General features: G+C 40.4%; 1 protein-coding gene across 2 annotated transcripts; it reads right to left on the bottom strand.

Moving 5' to 3' along the window:
• LOC111216824 (transmembrane protein 87A-like) lies at positions 1 to 22700 on the bottom strand. 2 transcript variants are annotated; one of them, XM_022738438.1, is made up of 21 exons: positions 22488 to 22700; positions 20179 to 20251; positions 19917 to 20008; positions 18907 to 19026; positions 18750 to 18806; positions 17318 to 17377; positions 15787 to 15849; positions 15467 to 15608; positions 13446 to 13507; positions 12206 to 12389; positions 12023 to 12122; positions 11617 to 11710; positions 9103 to 9171; positions 8514 to 8622; positions 8372 to 8430; positions 7084 to 7187; positions 6916 to 6989; positions 6466 to 6527; positions 5315 to 5367; positions 5183 to 5213; positions 1 to 1221 (listed from the first exon to the last, which is right to left on the bottom strand). In XM_022738438.1, the coding sequence occupies exons 1-21, from the start codon at positions 22623 to 22625 to the stop codon at positions 1180 to 1182; spliced, it is 1788 nt and encodes a 595-aa protein (XP_022594159.1). In that variant the 5' UTR covers positions 22626 to 22700; the 3' UTR covers positions 1 to 1179. The 2 variants fall into 2 exon arrangements, with proteins under 2 accessions (XP_022594159.1, XP_022594158.1); XM_022738437.1 differs by lacking the exon at positions 9103 to 9171 and adding an exon at positions 11394 to 11471 and having other exon boundaries at positions 22488 to 22699.
• Positions 22701 to 23059: the final 359 nt, after the last annotated feature.

The raw sequence follows: 23059 nt of genomic DNA, 5'->3' as shown, positions 1-23059 counted from the left end.
AACTGGTGAAATCCTTCATTCGATGTCTCTGTAGAACAGCCAATCAGAGTTCTCTGCCTCAGCAAACAGTTCAACGGGCTGAGCTGTCAGTCTGATGTTGTCCACTGACTGACTGTCAGCCTGTTTTATGCTTCAACATGTTTCTGCAAACAACTTACTAAAACACTGAGGAGACCACAGAGGTCACCTGATCGCACCAGGTCAACAAGGAGGATGTAAAGTGACATAAGGTAAAACTCACTTTGTGCAACAGTTGCAGTTAGCCAGTGCTAACAATTAAACCAGAATTTGGATGAAATTTGTCAGGTGGAGTACATTTGTCCTTTCTGGCTTTTTGTTGCAAAAAATCTGCCAAATTTCCTTTACACAGACACAAAGAAGAACAAAACAAATCAAATCATTTTCACTCCAAAGCCAAAACACACAAAATAACAGCAAGTTTAAAAAGAGAAATTGAATGTGAACAATTTAATGGCCTAAATTGCACTGGAACCAAAGCTGGAACAACACTAATCACTGTCAATGACGAACCTCAAGTCCAAAAACGTAAGAATTAGAAAAAAACTTCATATATTCATTGACGTCCATGTTTTTTTTCTCTCTGATTTACAGCTTTGGTTTTTACTCTCTATGAAACTGTCAATGTAAAAAAAAACAAAAAAAACAAATCCCAACAGCAGTGACAGGAGGAGCTAGTGATACGGCAACAGTGAACACACAACATGTCTGACGACACAAGATTTGAAAATCACATTTCTGCATGTAAACGATGAGAAGGCAAAGAACCTCATTAACATCAGATTTGTCAAAATATATTGTATATATAGAGAGATATAAATACAAACAGGCAATAAAAAGAACAAATAAAAAGGGACTGTGTGTCGCTGTGATCCATTTTACTCCCAGTGTATGTACAATCAAGGCTTACAAAGCTCATAAATTCAGGGATTAAATCACATACCGACACCGCCGCCTCCGTAAAGCAAACACTCCTTCTTCTCTGCGTTCCCTCTTTCATCCATCAGTTCGTCCACCCCCCCATCACATGTGTATTTAATCAGCCATCCTTTTCCTTTACTCCACCTTGTACACCGATATTCATCTGTATCATTTCTCGTGTCTTTCAAACACTCCCGCTACTCCGTGTTCCTTCCATTCGTCTGTCCTTCCTCTACTGCTTCACTCCATCTTGGACATCTCAAACTTGGTTGTCATGGTTTCCTGCAACAGGAAACACACCATCGTTTTGAATTGCTTTTTGGTTAAGAGCAGTTGAGAAATCTGACCATCTGATACCAGGTGAATTTATGTCCACTGATCCACCTGGCTCATTTTGAGTGTTTGGTGCTTTGTCTATTAACATGCTCCTGAAACCATTTCTTCCTGGACCTGCAAACTATTGTTCCAAATATCAAGGTACGCTGCGGGATTCAGACTTCCCTTCCTGTGAACTAATGGGCTTTGTACAAACCAAACCAAAAGTAAACAAAAGTATGTGGACAGGGGTGTGGCATCACAGAGATATCATGTCCTTGACAAACATCCTGAACGCTCTAGGTTTATTTACTGCAAAGAGGTCATCGCTGCTTGTTTAGTGTTTAGTGTTAATATGTCTGACTGGTGCGCTGGTTGACATCGCAAAGCCAAAGGAATACATACAGTTACAGCCTGGCAGGAGTTCAGACACAAAACAGCCCTGCATTGAAAAAAAGGGGCTGCAGTGTTGGGGGCGTGTTGCCGCCAGGACAGGAAGTCCAATCTGAGTGACACATCCATAGGTCTTCAGGACTATCTGACACCTGAACATCTCACACTGGTTTATATGTATTAGAATAGTGATGCTGATTTTATCAGGACAATTGCAATGTAACAGTAGTGCATTGGTTTTCAACCTGTGGGCTGCGAAGTGAGCTGACAAATGATTTTCAAAACACTACAATTTTGGTGAAAAGACGTAATTATAAAAAAATATATATTTATATTTTATGTTCTCAAATGTTTTCGAATGAAATGATTTTTAAAATGTTGAAAAACTGTTGAAAAAGGCCTGTCATTGTGATAAGCCAATAACGGGAACTTTTTGAACCACAGTGTGCACTTGTTTGCTGTCTCAGTCTGGTTGCTCGCTAAAGATCACATCCATGGCAAAAACCAGAGAATCAAAATGGATAGCTGGTTAGCAACAGGAAGAATTAAAAGGAAAGAGAGTCGAAAGAAAAATGATCCCCCTGTCAAAGAAAAAAGAGAAACTGAGCTTCCTACATGTTCCCCTGCTTCTGAATGCTGATCATTATCATCAAAATAGAACGTGCTCGGAGAACATAATAATTTGGTCACCGTGTTGTTTCACGTCAGAAGTGGGCTACCAACAGTTTTGGCAGATTTTCAAGTGGGCCACAAGTTGGAAAAGGTTGGGAACCACTGCAGTAGAAATATGGTGTTTGCATTCGTGTGATTGGCCAATGCAGCGCTCGAGTCAAATGACAACACATCATGTTCAACCTCTGCCCAACCAGGCGGCCCTGCATCTTCAAATGAACAAGGGGGCTGCATGATTTGTCTTCATGCAGAGCTAATGTTGGTCAGATTAAGCTGCAGGGCCACTCATGGCCACCAGATCCTGCTCCAGTAAAACTCTGACTGTACTGAAGTGAAGGGGAAAACCCTAAAAATGTCTCTAGAAAGACAAAGTCGATTCATCACCGATCGAGCTGAAACGAGAACGTGTTGGTTTGTTAATGTCCCTTCAGAGTCCTCTTCAGTGTTAGGCTATATCATGGATGTGACGTCTCAGTGTTTTAGACTTTCTGAATCACTCTTTCCTCCACCTACTACTAGCCCACCCCCCCAATGTTCAATGTTAACATTTGCTATTAACTACAGCAGCCAGCTGACGAAAGAAATTGCTGACCCATTTTTTTTTAATCAAATGAAATGATGTATTTGTGAGGCGTTTTTAAAGATTTCCATCTTCAGTAGGAAGCAACAGGCTTTGAGCTGGGAGACACAGACAGAGGAAGCCATACAGTACTGGGATCTGTACACGTTGTCTGAAAGTGAGGCCAGCAGCAATAGATACAGCACGATGAATTGACTGAATATGGATCTCAAATACCAGCTGGAGCCTACCGACTTTTCTACCTTACTGTTCACCAGCTACTTGATCCTGGTCAGTGCAGACACTGGACTACAGAGAGCAACAGAGTTTTCTTGATCTTTTAATAAGAGAATTAATGATAATTATCTACAGCTTATCTACAGCATGCTGTTGGAACGTTTGTTGATGCTTATGGAATTTGTATAACTCCTCGACCTGACACCAGATCTGAAAAAAAAAAAAACTGGACCCAATACAGTGCTCATAAACTAGTCTGCATGTATAGCGCTAGCATGAGGACTTAAGGATTTACAGGTAAGTTGCAGGTTGCCAGCTGTAAATTAAATACCAGTGAAAAGCTTTGTTTTTGTTTTTTTTAATACCAAGAAAAACACAGAGTTTTGCCATTTTTAAACCTGAAGTTTCTCTTGGGTTGATCATTGGGATGGTGGCAGGGCAAAGCAACGTCCATCCTTAATCAGGATAAATTATATAATTTGTCATAATGGGAACAATGAGCAGGTTAGGTTGAGATGTCTCCTCCGTGTCCTAAATAACTGGAGCGGATTACGTAGTCGGCCATAAGGACATGAATAGCAGGGAGTTAAGGCAAATGTTTCCCCTTCATTTCATCCACTAATAAGAGAGCAGCATTACATAGTTACTGTTCTCTCCCACGTCAAGCAGCTTCAGTTTAAAACATAAAATCATTAACGTGATGGAAAAAAGTGTAACCCATAAATTACTCTCATTGTTACGACTAATGGATCTGAAATGAGCAACATTTTGTTCTGAGTCAATCAAAACCTTCCTTCCCTCCTTCCTTCTTTTGTTCTATCCCCTCCCTTCCCTCCTCCTCTCTGTCCTCACAACACAGAGTATAAAGGGCATCAGTGTGAGTACTTCATATTACTATGGATTTAATATCTCTCAGTGTGCATACAGCTGCTTACATAAGAAATTGAGTTTACATAAGAGGCACTTTGTTGATTGTTGGATCACTTAAAGAGCTTCCACTCAGAGATCAGAGTAAATAATTTTGAAAATGCTCTGAATAAACAGCTGACAGAGGAGATGAACAAAATCACAAGCAAATGTTAAACATACAGACACTGACAAATCAGTGACTAAGAGATTCTGTGTTCAAGATGACCAGTAATAGCTGCAGCAGAAGCAACACACCAAACACACACACACATACACACTGACGTCACACCGTCACATTGTTCTCCTTGCCATGACAACAGAGACGAGGATAAACAACTGTGTGATAAAACCGTGGCAACTGATGCTCTGTACTGATTGTATGCCGCCCCCTGCTGCTAACAAATATAAGTGTGTGTGTGTGTGTGTGTGTGTGTGTGTCTCCTGCAGCACATACAAATCTTGCGTGAGGAGATTGTCTAATACTTTGTCTCAGTACGACAAATGGACCAAACATCCTCATCTGTGTTTTAAGTATTTACAAAATAAACTTGCTGTTATTATCTTGTTATTTTACAAAGCTGCCATTTTCTCTTCTTCTTTTATGTTTTTGAATAGATTTGCACCTTGTACTCAGGTTGTATTTCTACTGTTTTTCTGGTACTTTTCTAGTAGTTTAGAGGAGATGCACCTCTGTCTCCACCTGACATGAAATACTAATTGAAAAAGAGCGTGCTTAAAAAAACATGTGTCTCAGTCTTTGTTTAAGTGTGTTTGTCTGCACATGTAAGTTTACTTTTAATGTCTACAATGGCATTTATTTTCAATAGATTGACGAGATTCTTTAAGATAAAGAGCAATTTGCCCAATATAGCCACATTTAATACTCAATATACTGTGTACAACTTAGTTTCATTTAATGGACTAACTCTCAGTCTATGTGTATTGTCTTCAGTTGCTACCATGTTCAAGTCCAGCTCACCCACCAGTAAACATGGACAACTGATACCTTCTAAACTGATTGACTTTAGTCTTGTTTTCTATTTTGCTCACTGTATATTTTTATTAAATTTAATTCTCAACGATTATAAATTTGAATCTTACTCTTACTGTTTGTTACATCATAGTTCACTAATGAAGTGAGAAAAGCAGACATCTTACCTCATCAGAGTCCAGCAGGGGGGGCAGGGCGCTGTGAAGAGAAGACTCAGCATCACATCTGAAATTATGCCGTACAGTAATAATTTCTGCTATCAACAGGTCTGGGCTGAGTTCATGCTCATGATAACTTACACATCTGCCATAGACGACGGGATGTTCTCTTCGACCCACTTCAGATCCTCATCCTGGAAAAACAACAAAATCACATTTAAGTGTTGTTGTGTGTTTTCTCTTCAGGAATCAATGAAAAAAAAAAGTGTAATCAAATAAATGCTAATTCATGTTTAAAGACAAAACTGATGGTTGAGTTACAGCTGGGTAACTACTATTTAATATGTGTACTGTAACTGTAATCAAAGGTATTCATTCAGCAGCTTTTCTGAACACTCAGTTTGGAAACTCTTCTCAGAAACCAATATTTCTGCAGAACATGTGAGGAGTTTACATAGCGCCAACAGTTATCAAACTAAACGTGAAACTACCTGACCAGCCCCCCCCCACCATCTCAGTTAATGATACATCGTCTCTACTGGACTCTCACTACCACAACCACAGCACCAGAAAACAAACAACCGCTGACAGATAACAGATAATCACATTAGCGTTGGAATCTTAGATGGAAACAAGACCAGATCAAAGCCTTGTATATGTCTGGACCACATATGGTCAATGTGTGAAATTGAGGCCATAGTTGAAAACTGTTGTGAAGCCGTTGTAAATCACTAACATATATGTGCTCACATATACAGTATTTTAATACAGATGAATTGACAATGAAGCTGTTCTCATTGACATGTTTTTTTCCTCTGTTGTCAGACAACAGAACAGGGAAACCAGAGCGTCTCTGTAGACTGCCCGTAACAAGAGGCGCAGCCCTAAGCCCACAGTTGGCATCCATACACGGTCCAGTCATGAACCAGGTTTACACCCAGTCTTGTTTGAAAAAAAGTCTCTATATCTAGTGACAAATGTGCTAAGTGGCAACACTGCAGCCGCTGAATGTCCCCTAATATAAAATGAAACTGTTGCTTTTCCAATCAATCTGAAAGAGCAACCGTTTCATTTCACCGTCAGTATCATGGATATATGATCACTCAGTCACTCAGTCACTCAGTCAGTCAGTCAGTCAGAGACATTCCCCATGAAAGGACTGGCCCTGCTCTTGTGGTCCAGCCGAAATGACAGCGGACTAACAACTATGGTTTTAATGTGTTCAGATGCTTCTGTTGGTCCTACACTCATTCCTCTGACCTGAACTCAAAAAGCATTTTGCCGTCACTCACCACTTTGTTGGCTTTGGCTGTGCCGTTGGTCTCGTTCTTCATGCCCCTCATCTTCATCCCCTCTGCAGACATAAAGGAGACAGAAGACACTGAGATGATGATGTACATTTCACTGAAAACAGATCACACACTGAAGATGGTTCCACTACATACATTACTTATAAACATGTTCTTTATGTTATAAATAAGTAAATACGTTTGTTAGTTAATTGAGCAGTAAAACTAATTGAACTAATGAAGGGAGCAGATTTAATGACTTTATGTTTTTTTTGAGCTGTGTGTCCCCAACTATCTAACTGGTCAACTTAATAATTAACTCACTAACTAACTAACTAAATAGTGGAAGAGAGAAGTGAGACAGAAATAACACAGGAAGGGAAGGAAGGAGGAAACAAGTAAGGGTGGAAAGTAGAAAGAGATTGAAAGGGTGGGAGTGTGCAATTTTCTGACCGAAAGCCTCGTTCATCATGGGCTCCTTCTCCTCTTCCTCACTCTCTTCATCCACCAGAGGACTGAAGGCATACCTGTTATAGAGACAGAGAAACTGGCTTTACTTTACAGTTCAACACAGAGAATCTGTCAAAGTAACAGCAACAGGCCCGACACACGTCCCCCTACCTCTGGTTATTGGCCGACGGTCGCCATAGGAACATGATGACCAATAGGATGATGGAAAACAAGAAGCGCCAGAACGCGTCATCTATCCACAGCTCCCTCCAGTCCTACAGACAGGGAGAGACATGTTTAATGAAAATACTTCAAAAGCACTCAAGATGTTCATTCAGAGGAGAGGAGACTGAAGATGAAATGCATTTGTGCATTTGCATTCTCTGCTGGCTGATTACCTCCCAGACAGAATGAAAAAAAAGAAATCAAATAACAAAATTGGGTCAAAACCTGGTGTATGTCTGGACCAACGTGTGAAACTGGGGACGTAGTTGAAAATTGTTTTGTAACCACTGAAAACAACTACGACATCATTGTGTTGTAATTGTATTCAGTCTAGTATCAGCTGGTTTCAGCTCTTTATCTGTTCTCTTCTCTCCTCCTCTCTGTGCTCACATATACACTATTTTAATACATCTGAACTCACAATAAATCTGTTCTCATTTACATGTTTTACTGTTGGCAACACTGCAGACTGTGTGCCCCATGATAGAAGCTGTTTGTTTCAAATCATTTTGAAAGAGCAGCAAACAATGAGGAAACTCCAACTCAGTAATGTGGCATTCGCCTGACCAGTGGTGGAACTATGATCACTCAGTCACTCAGTCAGTCATGGATTACACTGCCACACAGGCAGGTGTGCATTTATGCTGAAAAGTTCTAACAGAGGGTAACAGAAGCTCTTTCTGTGTTATACAAGTATTATGGGAAAGTTAAGTGTTAATTAATACTTGACTTTCATAAAAAACACCAATAATGAAAACTACTAAAATCAGAACTTATTCCAGATACAAATGTATGAACACTGTCACCCAGAATATGAAGTATACGGGCGACCACTTTCAACAGAAAATCTGACTCTGCTACTGTTTTTTATTAACACTTTTTACAAATTAGTAATGCCTCTATCAGCAAAGTGGAAAAATGTTCATATTGAACGTAACTGCAAAAAGTTTCCTACAACATCCACTCGCTTCAACCAAAGCATGATTCATGGTTTTATGGTTATCTTTAGGCAACTCCCAATACATCAGTATCACTCACATGTCTTCTGATAGGTACAAGGCAAAACCACCTCGCAAAAAAACACAAGAGTTTTTATCTTTTTTTATAATTTTATAATCAGAGAAAAGATAAATTAATCAATAAAAGAAGAAGTTTTACCAATGAAGCTTTCTAACAAACTGCGTGACCTGAGCTGTCACAGTTTCTGCTTAAGTCCAAAGTCTCAAGTACTCACAGACAGACATTTAGACAACTTGAAGGTCTTGGTTGTCCAGATGATGAAGATGACCGATGCTGTAAAAGACACAAACACACACACGCTTCAAAGACCTGAAATGAGTTTCGGCAAATATTAAAACACAGATTATTTTTCATACCGATGACGGCGAAGATGAGTGTGTTGGTGAAGTGCCTGTAGAGAGAGAGCTTCACCACGTTCCTCCTCAGCCGCAGCAGCTTCATGGTCTGAGCCAGACTCACAAAGATGTGACGACACAGTCAAGGATTATCAACGCCAGAGAAAAATAAACACAATAACTGGACAAATTCATCATTCATTTCTGTTTTAGGTCACAAGTGAAGCCAAACCTAGGTGTGTTCAAGAGGCACGGTTTCAAATGGTCTTGGGTTGTTTCAAGGAGTTCAAGGAGAGACGGCAACTGCAGCAAACAAGTAATTCTACTTATAGTTTCAGCTGCAGGAATTTATCATTCCTAATGTTTTCCCAAATGAATATAAACATTTGAAAAATACAGCCAAACATATATTTAAACTGTTCATGTATCACTAAGTTAAACTTAATTTAATTGTTGATTACGTGACATTAAAATTCAGTGCTCATGGTTTCTACTAAATACAGACGAATACACGAAGACGAACAAAGCAGAAAAATAGGACAAAAATGAAAAGGGATGAAAAACAAACTTTCTGAGGTACTAAAAAGGGGGAAGGAGCTTTAGCGGATATCCACCAGCAGAGGGTAGAGTCGAGCACAGCCAGAGGAATAGCAGCCAGGAGAACTACATCGTCTTCAGCCTAAAGACAGAAAAAAGGAAAGACAGAAGGGGAAAGGGAGGGGAATGGATGGGGAGTGGGGAATACACAGAAGGGAGAGCAAGAAAAGGAGGGCAAGAAGGCAGGGTGGAGGAAAAAGAGTGACAGGTTGTATGAAAGAGAGGGAAAGAGGACGGGTAAAACAGGGAGAGTAAAAGGATAAAAGAGGGATGAGAGAAGGGAGAACGGAAGTGCAGACACACCGTACCACAGATCAAACAGCAGCTACTGGTCATTCTTAGTTTGTTTTGGCTGACGTGGGGCACCAGGTGGGTGGGCTGAGTGACACCCGCCCACCCAACAAACAAAGACAAACACAACAAAACAGCAAAGAAATTCCTGAAGTCAACTTTACAGAACCAAACGTGCAGAGAGGAGCATCAACCCAGGGGGAAAGACAGACAGAGGACAAACAGGTTTTAGGCTTTTGTCTCCCTCTTGTGGCAGCAGGTGAAATATGAAGCCTGTGTGTCTGTGTGTGCGTGTGCGTGTGTGTGTGTGTGTGTGTGTGTGTGTGTGTGTGTGTGTGTGTGTGTGTGTGTGCGTGTGCGTGTGCGTGTGCGTGTGCGTGTGTGTGTGTGTGTCATCATGGCAAAATGTGGTGCTGGAGACACCTACTGTAGCTGCAGCTGTACCACAGAGGTGTGTAGTTGAGATCAAAATGAAGGCAGAGATCCGACACATCAACATGTTAATGAGCGTCACAGTTGGTGTGATCCCATGAACCCATCACAACATGGTCTCTAGTTTTTTTTATATCATAGAGATTCATTCTTAATCTTGATACATATCTGTGATCAAATATTTCCAAGTCCTTCTTCATTGACAGACACAGCTGAGGACAAAGGTTGTGAGTGGACTGTGAGTTTAGAACATTCTATCACAGAATCTGTGACTTTATAACAACAATGACTCAGTAAACGCAGCTTTACTGTGGTGGCAGAGGTGAACTGAACACACTGTGAGTGTAAGCACACACAGTCTCCTGCAGTAGATGAAATAAAGTGAACTAGAATTACCTGGTGGTTGTCTGCCTCCTCCACTCAGACTAGTTTCAGTTTACATGGCTGTTTATCCAGAGTCAAATAAAATCATGAATCGTGAACTATGTCATAATTGTTGCGTGAAGTTTTGACTAATGGCTAAGAAGCATTTTGTGAGGTCACACTGTATTACTTATAGTACTGTTTGTACAAAATCTGAAGAAATTCCCTCAAGGCACTATGGAGATATTGTGTTCAAAGGCCAAAACCATGACCTTTGACTCCTGGTGAATGTTTGTGCCAAATTTGTTCCATCAAAGTGTTACTGAGATATTGCATCCACAAGCTGGCGCTGGCACTGGCGCTGACACATGAACCATTTTTTCAGTTTCAAAACAATAGTTTGAAATTCGTCAAACTACTCTGTCAAAACGTCCTGTCTGACCACGGGTTGGTTGTGTGGTAATTACACCCAGTCAGCATTTCCAGCCGGATTACGATTATAAACCAACACATTTGCAATCCATGATTTCTGAACTGTCAGATGAGAAACATTAAATAAAAATCTAAAACACATGAATTTATTAATGTGGTATCCTGTGCCAAGAAATGTATGTGGAGCACCCAGCTCAGCCAGACACAGATAAGTGGCAAACCACTTGGCAGTAAAGATGGCTTACTTCTTTACACCCTCAGCCCAGATTTGTCTGTTACATGAGTTAGAAAGTCTCTAGTGAGATGATGAGTGGTCTTAAGTATGATTATTTCTGAGAGCCACTGGTTCTGTAAAAACAACTTCATATACACTCAATAGTTTATCATCACTATTATGCATCATCACTGGCAGATGCACTAGAGCAAACGTGAAACATTACATTCTGGGAGGAGGGGTGTAACTGTGCATGCCATTATTTTGTGGCAGTGATATGGAAAGTGGGAGGAAGTTGAGGTGTTGAGAGAGCTGCTCCAGGCTACGTAAAGAGCCATCAGTCTATAATAAAAAGTTTATATATTTTATTGTTTTAATTATTTGGGATATTTGTGTGGATAGGGCTTTTATTTTGGTTTTATTTATCAATTTCTATTGTTTGATCGGGGCTGTTAGTTTGTCTGCATGTTTATAAATCTTTAAGTTTTGGTTCAGATATGATCTCTCTGCGTGGTTTTATCCTTGTGTGTGTGTGTGTGTTAACATGTGTGCGTGCTCATGTTAAAGGATATCCACCAGACAATACAGGCGTCAGTGAAGGCCAGCACTATGTCACACAAAACTCTACTGCTGGTGTTGTCTCCTCGATCCTGGAGGGAAAGACAGGTTAGACACACACACACACACACACACTTGCTCACACATGCTCACACAAGCACACGCACACGCACGCACGCGCGCACACGCACACACGCACACACACACACACACACACACACACACACACAGACTTACAGCGTTGACTCGTAATATTCCCTCGATGATGGAGAACATCAGGTAGAGCAGACCCACTCCGACCACTCTGTGAAGCAAGGCACCGAGCCTGGGCCTGATGGAGAGATACAGAGATACAGAGTGTGAGAGAGGCAGAGTGTTTGGGCCCCAATAAGTGGAAAATGAAAATGTGATCATTTACTTGCTGCTTTTTGGTTTAAAGATTGAAAACTTGGCAGGTTTTTTTTTGTCATGTAAAACAAACAATCTGAACTCTGATGACATGTTCGTTGACATTTCTTGGATCAAGTGAAACTGATCATTAGTTATGGCTCTAAAACCTCTATAGTCTTGCCAGCCCTCATTAAAATACAAGAAACCCTCAGGATGTTACAGTACAAATCCCAGACGGCAGGTGAAAACCTACTTGACGATGCCGTATCCCAGACTGGCAATGATCACCAGTACCCTGGCCAGAGTCCTCTTCACCGCAGAGAGCACCTCAGCGAACACCACTGCCCCGTGCACTGCAGGAAGACACAGTACAATTCATTAATCCCAGAACACTGTGTTCATCAACAAATATCACCTCTGCGTGTTTTACACCTACCTGACAAGCCGTCATATCTGATGCTCTGGAATTCAGCGTAGTAAACAGCTTTCTCCAACATGCCCAGGAAGATGACTCCTCCAATCCAAAACTGGATCCTGAGAAGATCCCTCCAGTAACAAGCCGACAGAACCAACCACAGCACAGCCAGCAGCACGTACACGATGCACATCACCATGTAAAACTGGAGGCAGAATCAAAGACATAGTGTTGACTCCGGGAGAACATCTGTGACAAAAGTGAATTTGTCAACAGTAATATATTCTCAGGTGCTCTCAGAAAGGAGGCTTGGACATGAGTTTAAATTACTTTAACTTTAAAAGCTCCATATTTTCCTCTTCTCCAGTGTTTTATTTGAAGTGTTGATCCATAAGAAGATATATTTGTGGTTTTAAGAACCAAAATCCATCTCAATGTATTTTTACATCTCTTCTCTCAGGTTTCTCTCTGGAGCTCTAGTAACAACAGGTCAGTGAGCCAATCAGAAGAGAACCTGAACCTCTCTTCTGACTGGCTGACTGTTTTCTGAATGATCCAGTAAAAATATAGCGTATTTCAGGTAAAACACTCAGAAACCAAATCTGCAAGGTTGGATGGTGGGTCTGGGTGGGCAGGGCCTGGGGCGTGGCTGAGAGCAGTGACTGCTTTGTTGTGACATCACAAAGTTCCAGAAGTCCTGACGGCTGGTTTTAAGGCTCAGTTTCTGAATACAGGCTGTGTGCATTTCTCTGTGGACTGAGGCTTTGATACTTTCACAGTATTAATATAGAACCTAGACCTGCTTTATAATCAAACAACACATGGACAGAGACCTTTAAACTATATGGACCTTTAAAGAACAAGTCTGCTGATGTTCTATATCTTTCTTGTCCTATTTTTTTCCTTTCTTATTGCGCCTGTTTAAGTAATATTTACTAAAACTACAGTGACCAGCTATTATCAGAAATAACTGAGCCTTTTTTAAAAATGAAATTATACATTTGTGAACTGTTTTTCAATCTTCACATTTCCAGTAAGCAACAAGTAAGTAATTAGCTTTAAAATGAGATCTACAGACAGGGTAAGAAAGTAATGAGAGATGGATTTATTGACAATCAAAAAATATATAAGACCAGACTCATCCTTTGATTCACTGAATATGAAATGTTTGATTTTTTCTTGTGTGTGTGTGTGTGTGTGTGTGTGTGTGTGTGTGTGTGTGTGTGTGTGTGTGTGTGTGTGTGTGTGTGAGTGCGCTTACCACCATCAGAGGCCACTCAGAGGCTGATATGTAGTCATGTGGACCCTTCATGCTTATCTGCACTGCAAACACAAACAGACAACATCAGACAAACTCGTCACTAACGTGTCATGTTATTATGAACTTCTAGAGAACGCCCAGAGCTGATCTGCAACTTACAAAAATGTCCGTCATGCTCCATTGAAACACATGAATTTCAGTGTTGTGAGCAAGTTGACCATGAATGAACCACGAAGTGCACCGGAGCAGTCAGCAGAATGATATTTCACACCCGTACTTTTAATGGAGTCAAAGTCAAACATTTGAATAGCTTTACTCTTTTCAGTGTAAGTTTACTGTGGGCTAAAGTTTGCACTGCCCAGCACTTTTCTGTACTAAAATTTACATGAAATATCATTTGAAAAATGTCAGAACACATGCAAGTATTTTCAATGGGTGCAAAAACATGTCACAATGTCAACATCTGTGAAAACTATAATAGATGTCTCTGGCCCAAACCTTAAAAGGATTAGGTTCACAACTTTTCAAGTCTTTCTTAAACCAGATGTAGGGCTGCACAATTAATCAAAATCGAATCAAAATCGCAATATGTATATCAATTTTTATGATAAAGGTAAAATGTGTCACAACATTGTTGCACATTGTTAGCACCATAAGTGTTGTGGTGCTACAGAGATGCCCTGACTTACAAATCATATTCTCCAGACAAAAAGGAACATGACTGTTTGGTACAAGACCACCAAGAAAAACAAAAAAAAAAAAAAACACATCATCATAATTTTTATTATTTTTTCAGCGAAAATGAAAATGCAAAAACGACAATTCCAAGTGAAATAGCAATGTCTGCCAAAATAATAGCAATATAATTTTTATTTCTTTTATTGCATATTATGCAGCCCTAACCAGCAGTCGACTCATACTGGTTTATATATGAACATTAAAACAGGTTTAGCCTGCTGGTATTTCTCCTGTTCAGCTGGCTCTAAGAGGAAAGAGATAATGCACTTTGAGTGTAAGAGACAGAGAATAAAATCTCTATTCCTCATTCTTTGGTGTGAGTCAGTCAAATCAAGTGGGTTTCTTCCAAAACTACTGTGTGTTTGATACAAAATTACATTTTTGTGCTAGACTTCAACTTGGGTGGGCCACCCAGGTATATTAACACGCCAAAGTATATCTGGCCCATTTTAGCATTTTTTTCCCCTATCTTTTTATCCGCCCGAGAGAAGGATGCCATCCACAATCTAATAACTAGTAGACAATTTCCCCTTACTCTACCCCTCTTCTTCCAGTTCATTCACCCACCACAGTCTAACTTGCGATGAAAATGAACCAAAATATTTTTACACTTTTCATAAGAACATACAAGATCTCTAGTGTTTTGCCATGTTGCTTCATTGTAGAGCTGTGTGCAGGCCATTGATTCACTCAGCTCCTCTCACTCTCTCTCACCAACACACTGACAAAACAACCCATCTGTCATGGTCCAACTGGCCATCAGAAGCACAAGGAGAAGTCCTGCCACATCGGTGGACTGTCAAAACATCCCTGCCTGTGTCTTCACCCTCCTTCTCTGTGTGCCTGTCATTTAGGGTGCACATGAGAGCGTGCTGCATGTGTATTCTGAGACTGGGCTCCATTCAAAAAGTGTAATCAACCGTCACCAACCCCATCCGATTGTGACTCCACCCACACACCACACAGAGTCTGTATTCTGTCCCCAGTCTTTTACATTGGAAGCAAACTAGGAAGTACATCAAGGCAAACCTGATTCAGTGATCAGAGCTGATTCACTGGGCTGAAAAATTGTGAACACATTCTTTAAATACAACATCTGGTGTTCTCTGGAACCTCGTATTTGAACAGTTTCACCTCAATGCTTCATCACCAGCTTTCCAATAATGCTGCAGAGCTGGTAGAGTCAACATCACTGATGGTTAATGGTTAAACAGGTAGCACAGTACAATGTCTTGGCCAAAGGAGTGTAATGTGTGTGTAGGTGTGTTTAAGTGTGTACTGACACTGCAGACTCCAGGTTGTGGGGGGATTAGCAGACTCAGGGCCTTGGCTGTTGTCTTTGCTTTCTTTGATGTTCAGGATGAACATGTATGGTCCGTCCTCCCAGCTCTGGGCCACCGCATCAACGGGGGGGTGATGAGCCACCTGTGCAAAAACACAGCGGAAAATGTCAACAGAGATGACACTGCTTGGCATTGTGGCTTGGATCATATACTGTTCAGTAATACCAGGATTCAAACCAGCAACCTCCTTCTCACAAGCTGCTTTTCCAACCTGCTGTAATAAGCAGGTTTAGCTGATCCAGCTGAGCAGTGTGACTCACCTCTTTAAGAGGGGCGGCTTTTCCTTTTTCCCCTGAAGCACCTTCCTTCTCTAGTGCAGCAGCCTGAGAGAGAGATGGAGGGGGAGAGAGCAGTAAAATCAGCTGAGTCAAACATTTCATAATTATAAATAAAATTTAGATCAAGAACTTCTGGTGCTCTACCTGCAGAAAAATACGCTCCTTGAAACATACACTGTCAGTATATGTCAGCACTACTGAGTCTGAAACTTACTACAATGGAAACCATTCATAGTGATCATGTCTGCCCAGATCAAACTGATCATTATAAGCAGATGATTATTATAACAGAATTTTCTGCATCGGGCCCTCTCCTGCTCCAAGCCTGGTCTGAGTGGTCAGGGTGAAAGCATCACACCTCACTCACTGACACACACCTGCTGCTGTGAGAGAGCTGGGGCGATAATTACACACTGTTTAAGTCCCAAAACGGGACACAGGACACACATCACAAGTGAGTGTGTACAGCTTGGTCGGGTATGTATGTATATATGTGTGTATGAGTACTATATATATATATATATATATAATGTATATTTTATTATAAAACTGATAAGTTCTCTTATAATTGTGTCTTACAATTCTGTGTTGCCGTGTTGTTTTGTACCAAATACAATCGAAATCAAAATATGGCCAAGTGCAAAGTGTTTGTTTGGTACAAGACCAACAAAAAGCAAAATTTTGAATTTTTTTCAGTGAAAATGCAAAAACTACCATTCCGATTGAAATCACAATATTTGTCAAAATAATGACAATAGGATTTTCTTTGCATATTGTGTAGCCCTACTGTATTATTATGGAAAATACTGCATATCGTGGGAATTATTGCAATATTCGATATTATTAAAAGGACCACATATTGATTACTCTATTGTGTTTATAACTACTGTTTATTGCTGCTCTGCATGTCAGTATGTTAAAGGTTGTGTGTTGTTACATGGCTGTATGTACTGAAATAGTGTTTGTCACTGTATTAGCGTCCTAACGTTTCTGTTTCCAGTTGCTTTGCGTCACCTGTGTTTACATGTTTGATATTTCTCATTGTTGTTGTTCCTGTCTTCTATGATGTTGTTTTAAATCTCATTGAGTTGATGGTTCTTGAAACATTGCGCCTCAGTACTGCAGTTGAAAATGAGCCAGCTGGCTAACACCGGCACATTTACAGTAACGGTGATAAATGAGCATTATCTCTAAACAAATGGACAGGGCCGTTACACACTGTCGCTCCAAAAGCCTCGTACAAATATGTCAGTAGAGAACCTCAGCATGTGACTGTTCGCTATATAGTAGGAGGTGACAGTTGTAATTTTTTGCCATAAGTTGTCATTTATCAAAAGACCCAAAATGAACAATGTAAGCAATTTTTTAAACAGCATTTGTATAAGAATGATTATAATGTAAAGCAGATTCTGCACATCTGAAAAAGTAGTACACGGACAACGAAATCATCTTTTGTGTTTTACTGTGTGCTCTGCTTTCTGATTTGCTGTATGTGTGAGTTGCACATGTGGACCTTTGGTTTTGGAGGCTCCACATCTCTCCTCCTCCTGCCTGAAGTCTTCTCTGTGATTGCCTGAAACAAAGGAAACAAAAACAACATGTCAATAAATATGGTCTTATGGGTTTAGTTGAAGGATGCCATGATCCATGACAGCGTTCTGGTTCCTGTTGCCCTGTGTGTGTTGAGATGGAAATGGGTAGATTTAGTAGAAACGAAGGCTATGCAATGCTTATTAATAATCAGGCTTTTGTTGAATACTGCAATAAAAACTGAGCTCAGAATATGATCATACCTGACAAACCAGACAGTGTGTGAATAAAGACCCAGAGCTATGATGACTGTTAACAGACCTGCAGAGTTTGGAAAGGAGTTTTAACACCTACCATGTGACAGCAAATGATGCTGGATCACTGGACTTCACCTGTGAAACTGTACAACTGCATTGATAGTTGTGTGTTAAGGGGTTGTTCTGTAGCTGCAGTGGCTACATGCACAAAATCCAGAGCTACACCAGAGCTAAGTTGCACCTACTCAAAAATGTAGTCAGGGCTACAGCTGCTACAGAGATATCAAGTGAGGACAATGTGAACTGTGATTGGCCGACCTCTGGTGGAGATTACAGAAAATGAAAACGTGAAGCAATTTGGGGAAAAAAACCTGGTTAGCTTCCCCTTTCCACTGGTCAAAAAAACCCAGTAACACTCGCTAACATCAGGCTTTTCTCTGCAGTGGAAAAAGTAACAATCTGCATTTACTCCCCGGTCAAATGACTCTGCAGTAGTCACAGGTATTTATTGGCTCTGGCTCCAATTGGCTTTGATGTAAACACAACATCCGGGCGAACTCCCTAACTGTTACCCCTGCACTGACAGGAGCACCAATGTGACAGACCCATTTTACCAGTCTGCATGGCAGCTAGCAGCTCACTCTTTGAATCTGCGTCCATGTGTGTGGGTGTGTTTGGGTGTTCTGTAACTGCAAGTGATGATGTTGATGCTGCTCCCTGCAGTTGTGTGTGTCCTCTCAAACAGAAAGGAAAACTCATCTGGCTGTGTGAAAAGAGTCAATCTGCTTTTTTTTTAGTATATACGTGCTGATTTTGGTGTAAAAAGAGTTTATTGCTGAAATACCGTGAATGAATGAATGAATGCAAACGAGATGACTCCTCAGCAGTAGTCTTATTCTCAGTTATGAGACAAGGCGACAGAGAAGTCATCCGGATGTAACTGCAGTTCTAGAAATGCACCGTAGCGCTGCAGGACTCATATCACACAGTAAATCAAGGAATGTAAATATAATAAGTGTGAGCTGTCAAACCCGCTCAGGATCCAAGTTTAGTGCAAAGCAAAATAGTTCAAACTGTTATTTGCTGCTTCTTTTTACGTGCAGGTCTGGGTGAGACAGACAAGTCCAGAGACGGAGAGAGGCAGAGAGTGTGGCTCACCGGTTGCTGCGGCAGTTCTGTCAGCCGTGTCCTCACGTCCATCGTCTGCAGGCCGAACTGTAATGTAAAACAAACGCACCCAATTTTTAACACAATCACCATATTGTGTCAGTGTATGCACCGTGTGTGTAGGAGAGAGACAGAGAGAGAGAGAGACCAAGTGGGGAGTGCTGTGTGGTTGGCAGTCGATGTTAGGATACTCGTGAAAAACGTAGAATCCACTTCCTCCTCTTTGTCTGACCTCCATCGACCTGAAAAAACTTTCCGCCTGTTTCAGCTGCAGACAAACAATAAACAGCAAAAGATAAAAGACAAAGAGAGAGACAACACAGACGTGTTATTCATTTAAACATGATGGGTCCCAAGATATGAAATCAATTACATGATTTAACAATGGCCATAAGAAGGTAATTCAAAATAACATACGTCCTAACATAAAACAATTAGATTCATGTAAATTAATTGGATTGATTTTCACTTTGACTCAATGATTGATAGTCAAAATTGTCTTTCATGATTTTCTGTAGTTCAACTCTAACAATCAGATTTGTTGATGAATCACATGAATCTGTTTCACTTTTTGGGAATATGGAGGGCAAAAAAAAAATATATATATATATATATATATATATATCAGCTGAGCCTGATCTTGGTCCAGACCTACCAGAAGTCTGGACCATGTAGGGTCAATGAGTGAAATGATGACAAGTTGAAAACTGTTGTGGAACCAGTCCAGCTACTTTCAATGTAAGACGCTAAAGCTGCTGGAAAAGTCAATAGATGACATAATACACTAATTAGCATATTCAAGATGTCACTGCTTCGTGTTAGCATTTAGTCTAGTATCAGCTGGTTTCAGCTCCTTATCTGTTCTCTTTATACAGTATTTTAATACAGCTGAATTCAAAATGAAGCTGCTGTCATTGACATGTTTTTTCTGTTTCTGTTGTCAAGACAACAGAACAAGTTTGAAACAGTGACTGAAACATGGTCCATTAAGACTACATGTTAACCAGCAGCCACTTCCAAGCTGCTGCTGAAATCCTGATTTTTAGAACCACTCTTCTATAGGCACAAAATGGGACCAAACCACATCTACAAATCTGGATCTGCAAGTTTAGGTTGTATTGAACTCAGTAGAGTACAGTAGACGAGAGTGTGTCTTACATCCATGCCGAAGACCTCATCATAGCAGTGTGAGTTCCTCAGATACCAGGATATATTCAGACGGACAGGAGATGAGGAGTTACAGTTCTCCACTGCCAAAACACACACACACACACACACACACACACACACACACACACACACACACACAAACTGTTGTTATTAACAAGTGGATTTCCAAAAATGTGGGACTGCTCCTTTAAAGGCATCAAAAACAAACGTAAGAAGAAGAATCGTTCTGTCTCCAGCAGGATCTACTCACATCTGAGATGGATGAAGCTGCTGTTGAACAGAGTTTTAGTGAAGTAGAAGTACTTCTGAGTTTTCAGAGTTTCCTGGAGAAAAAAAACATACAAACACATGATCAGACCTCAGGAAACATATCACATCCTTCCAGCGCTTAAGATGCAGCAGCAATTACTAAACCTGATCTTTCTTCATGCTGAAACCTTATAAAAACACAGCACACACTTAGTTACAGGCCACCAGTCACTAACTGTGACTGGTGGCCTGTCACTAAGTGTGTGGTGTGTCAACGGGCGGGTTAAGGTGCCAACAATAAAAAGTACAATTCTGCTACACAAAATTAGGTTTATTTGTCAGACTTTTCTTTTGTTTGTTCTTGTGAAAAATTTACCGTTTCCTCTTCAGACCTCTAATAATGATCAAAATGAAACAGAGGTGCTCCTCTGTTTGACGAGCCTCAGTCAGGCAGTGTGGGATTTTTTTTACATAATGTGACTAACACTGTAAAACTTTATGATCAGCTGAAACATTTTCCAAGGCTTTTCTCTCTGTATTTAGAAGCAAATGAGTATTATCTACTACTGCAGGACAGTGAAACACACCTCCAACAGTGAGATATCAAAACATCATGGAAACTCCAGTTACAATGTCAAGGTTTAACCTGCAGTGAAGATGAACTGAGGTCTGTCCACACTGTTCATGCAGAGAGTTTGTTAAAGACTTTAAATCTCTGTCCTGAGTGTGACTTATTGTTTGAAGAACAAGTCTGTGAAGACAAACACCGCAGGAGTGGGAAGTGGAAAATGAGCAAAGCTTCCAGCTTCAGGCCACGATGCTACCTGTTTGTGAAAGAGATTTCTGCCTGAAATTCAAACCATATTTGTAAGAAGATTATTTATTCAGGAAGAATATCAATGAAAATATGTTGATGAAAGGTGTAAGGCTGCAACTCCAGCCTTTAACTACAGCACTTATCCTCTGAGGGCAGCACCGGCTGACATTATGTGAGAGGCAGGGTACACCCAGCACATGTCGACAGTCTAGCGTAGAACTGACATATAGAAACAAAGGACTACTCACACTTACAGGCAGCTTAGAGTCACCAGTTAACCTAACCTACATTTCTAACCTAGAGGAAACCCACACATGGAAACTCCACACAGAGAGGCCCCGGCTGCACAGGGGTTTGAACCCAGTACCTTCTTACTGTGAGGCTACAACTAACTATAATACTTACTTATAGTAATGAATTATTATAAATTAATAATTGAGAAGCAGGAACCAGAGAATGTCAGCATTTATGTTTGAAAAATGCCTGAAATAATTAATCAGTCATCAAAAAAATAGCAGAATAAATTTCTATCAACTGACTAAATGAACAATGACTTATAATTTCAGCTCTATGTTTATCACAATTTGTGTTGTTAGAGCTGAGACCGTGAGAATGACCTGTAAGTGAATCTATAGTGAATATAATCAGTTGGATATTAGGTTATTATTATTATTAGTAGTAGTAGTAGTAGTAGTAGTATTATACTAGAGAGGATTGAGTTGCAGTGTTAACTAAATTAATCAGTTATTTGATGGAAAGAAAATTTATCAGCAACTATTTGGATTTTTGAAGCAACAACACCAAAATATTTCTGATTCTAGCTTCTAAAATGTGAAGATTTGTTGCTTTTTATTATAAATGATAATAAATTAAATGTCGTTAGGTTTTGCACCTTTGGTCAAACAAAAAAAAAGAGAGAGGTGAACGTCACTATTAGCATGTTTCACTATTTTTGGACATTTTATTGAATAGACAATTAATCAATGTGGTGAGTAAATAATCAACGGATACTGAATATAATCATTAGTTGGATCTTAAATTATTATTATTACTATGAATATAATTACAATCATTGTGAATGCTCATCTGCACATAACACACAGTGTTTATTATCGACTTATTAAACCTGATTAAATCAATATGTACAGACTGTAGCAGAGAGAGGTTTCTATGAATCCATTAAAAACAGATATTCTCACACCTGAGCAGGTGTCAGGACACACGCCGATCAGTGAAGAAGGTGTGTTGCGTAGTTTATTGAAACGGTTTGTCTCTTGAGATAACGCTGTTAATATGTTTCTGGCGCAGCGCAATGTGCGACCGCGCAGCGTGTTTCAATGGAGTTCCGATGCTATGGCGAGACATCCACCACGTTACAACACGTTTAAACAAGGCTGTCGTTTCTCTATCTCCTTCTCTGACCCGGTTAATGTGTGAAACTGTCCGGTACAAGCCAGGTCAGGTCAGGTTGCTGCTGTAAACGGAATACTCACACTGTCGACGTTCAGGATCCATTTCCCCGGTTCGGACACGGCGTTGACTGGCCCACATAGCCCCGTCAGCACCAGCAGTAGCAGCACCGAGGACCAGAGTCCCGGACCGGCCCGAGCCGGACCCGTGGAGCTCGCCATTTGAGCCAGGAGGAATCAGAAACCAGCAGCAGCAAAAGCCACAGCGACAACTCACAACAAGCACAACTCTTCCTGGTTCCGGCTAACGTAAGCGGGTGTGGAGTGATGCTTTCAGGTGCCGTGGGAAATTAAACATATACTCTTTGTTGTTTTGTGTTATAAAGATAGTTAAAGATTTTAAAGATTTAGTTCCCGGCTTTGAACACCAAAAAACAACGAATATGATAATTTCATCGTTGTTCATTCAACAGTAAACGCTTTTTGATCACTTAGGTTTATTTTGAAAGTATTGACCGGAGGTGGTACATCTTTCAGTGTATGGTGTGTTGACATAATGTTTTGGAAATGCGACAGTGCTAAATACGTTACCTCTAAAAAAAATTTCGTTTTCAGCAAAGTTGATCTATTTCTGATGCTGTCATTTGCGTGCCAAT

Source organism: Seriola dumerili, unplaced genomic scaffold (assembly GCF_002260705.1).
Source record: "Seriola dumerili isolate Sdu_G_001 unplaced genomic scaffold, Sdu_1.0 BDQW01000036.1, whole genome shotgun sequence".
Classification (NCBI taxonomy): Eukaryota; Metazoa; Chordata; class Actinopteri; order Carangiformes; family Carangidae; genus Seriola; species Seriola dumerili.
The sequence above is the reverse complement of the archived record's forward strand: the minus strand, read 5'-3'. Positions and strand labels throughout refer to the sequence as shown.

What these genes read in the sequence shown, in the direction of transcription:
- LOC111216824 (XM_022738437.1), bottom strand. Translation starts at nt 22,625, where the DNA reads ATGGCGAGCTCCACGGGTCCGGCTCGGGCCGGTCCGGGACTCTGGTCC. An exon ending in ATGAGGTCTTCGGCATGGAT is followed by an intron (nt 19,027 to 19,916) that starts GTAAGACACACT and finishes GTTTGTCTGCAG; the next exon opens with CTGAAACAGGCGGAAAGTTT. An exon ending in CTGGGATACGGCATCGTCAA is followed by an intron (nt 11,711 to 12,022) that starts GTAGGTTTTCAC and finishes TCTCTCCATCAG; the next exon opens with GCCCAGGCTCGGTGCCTTGC.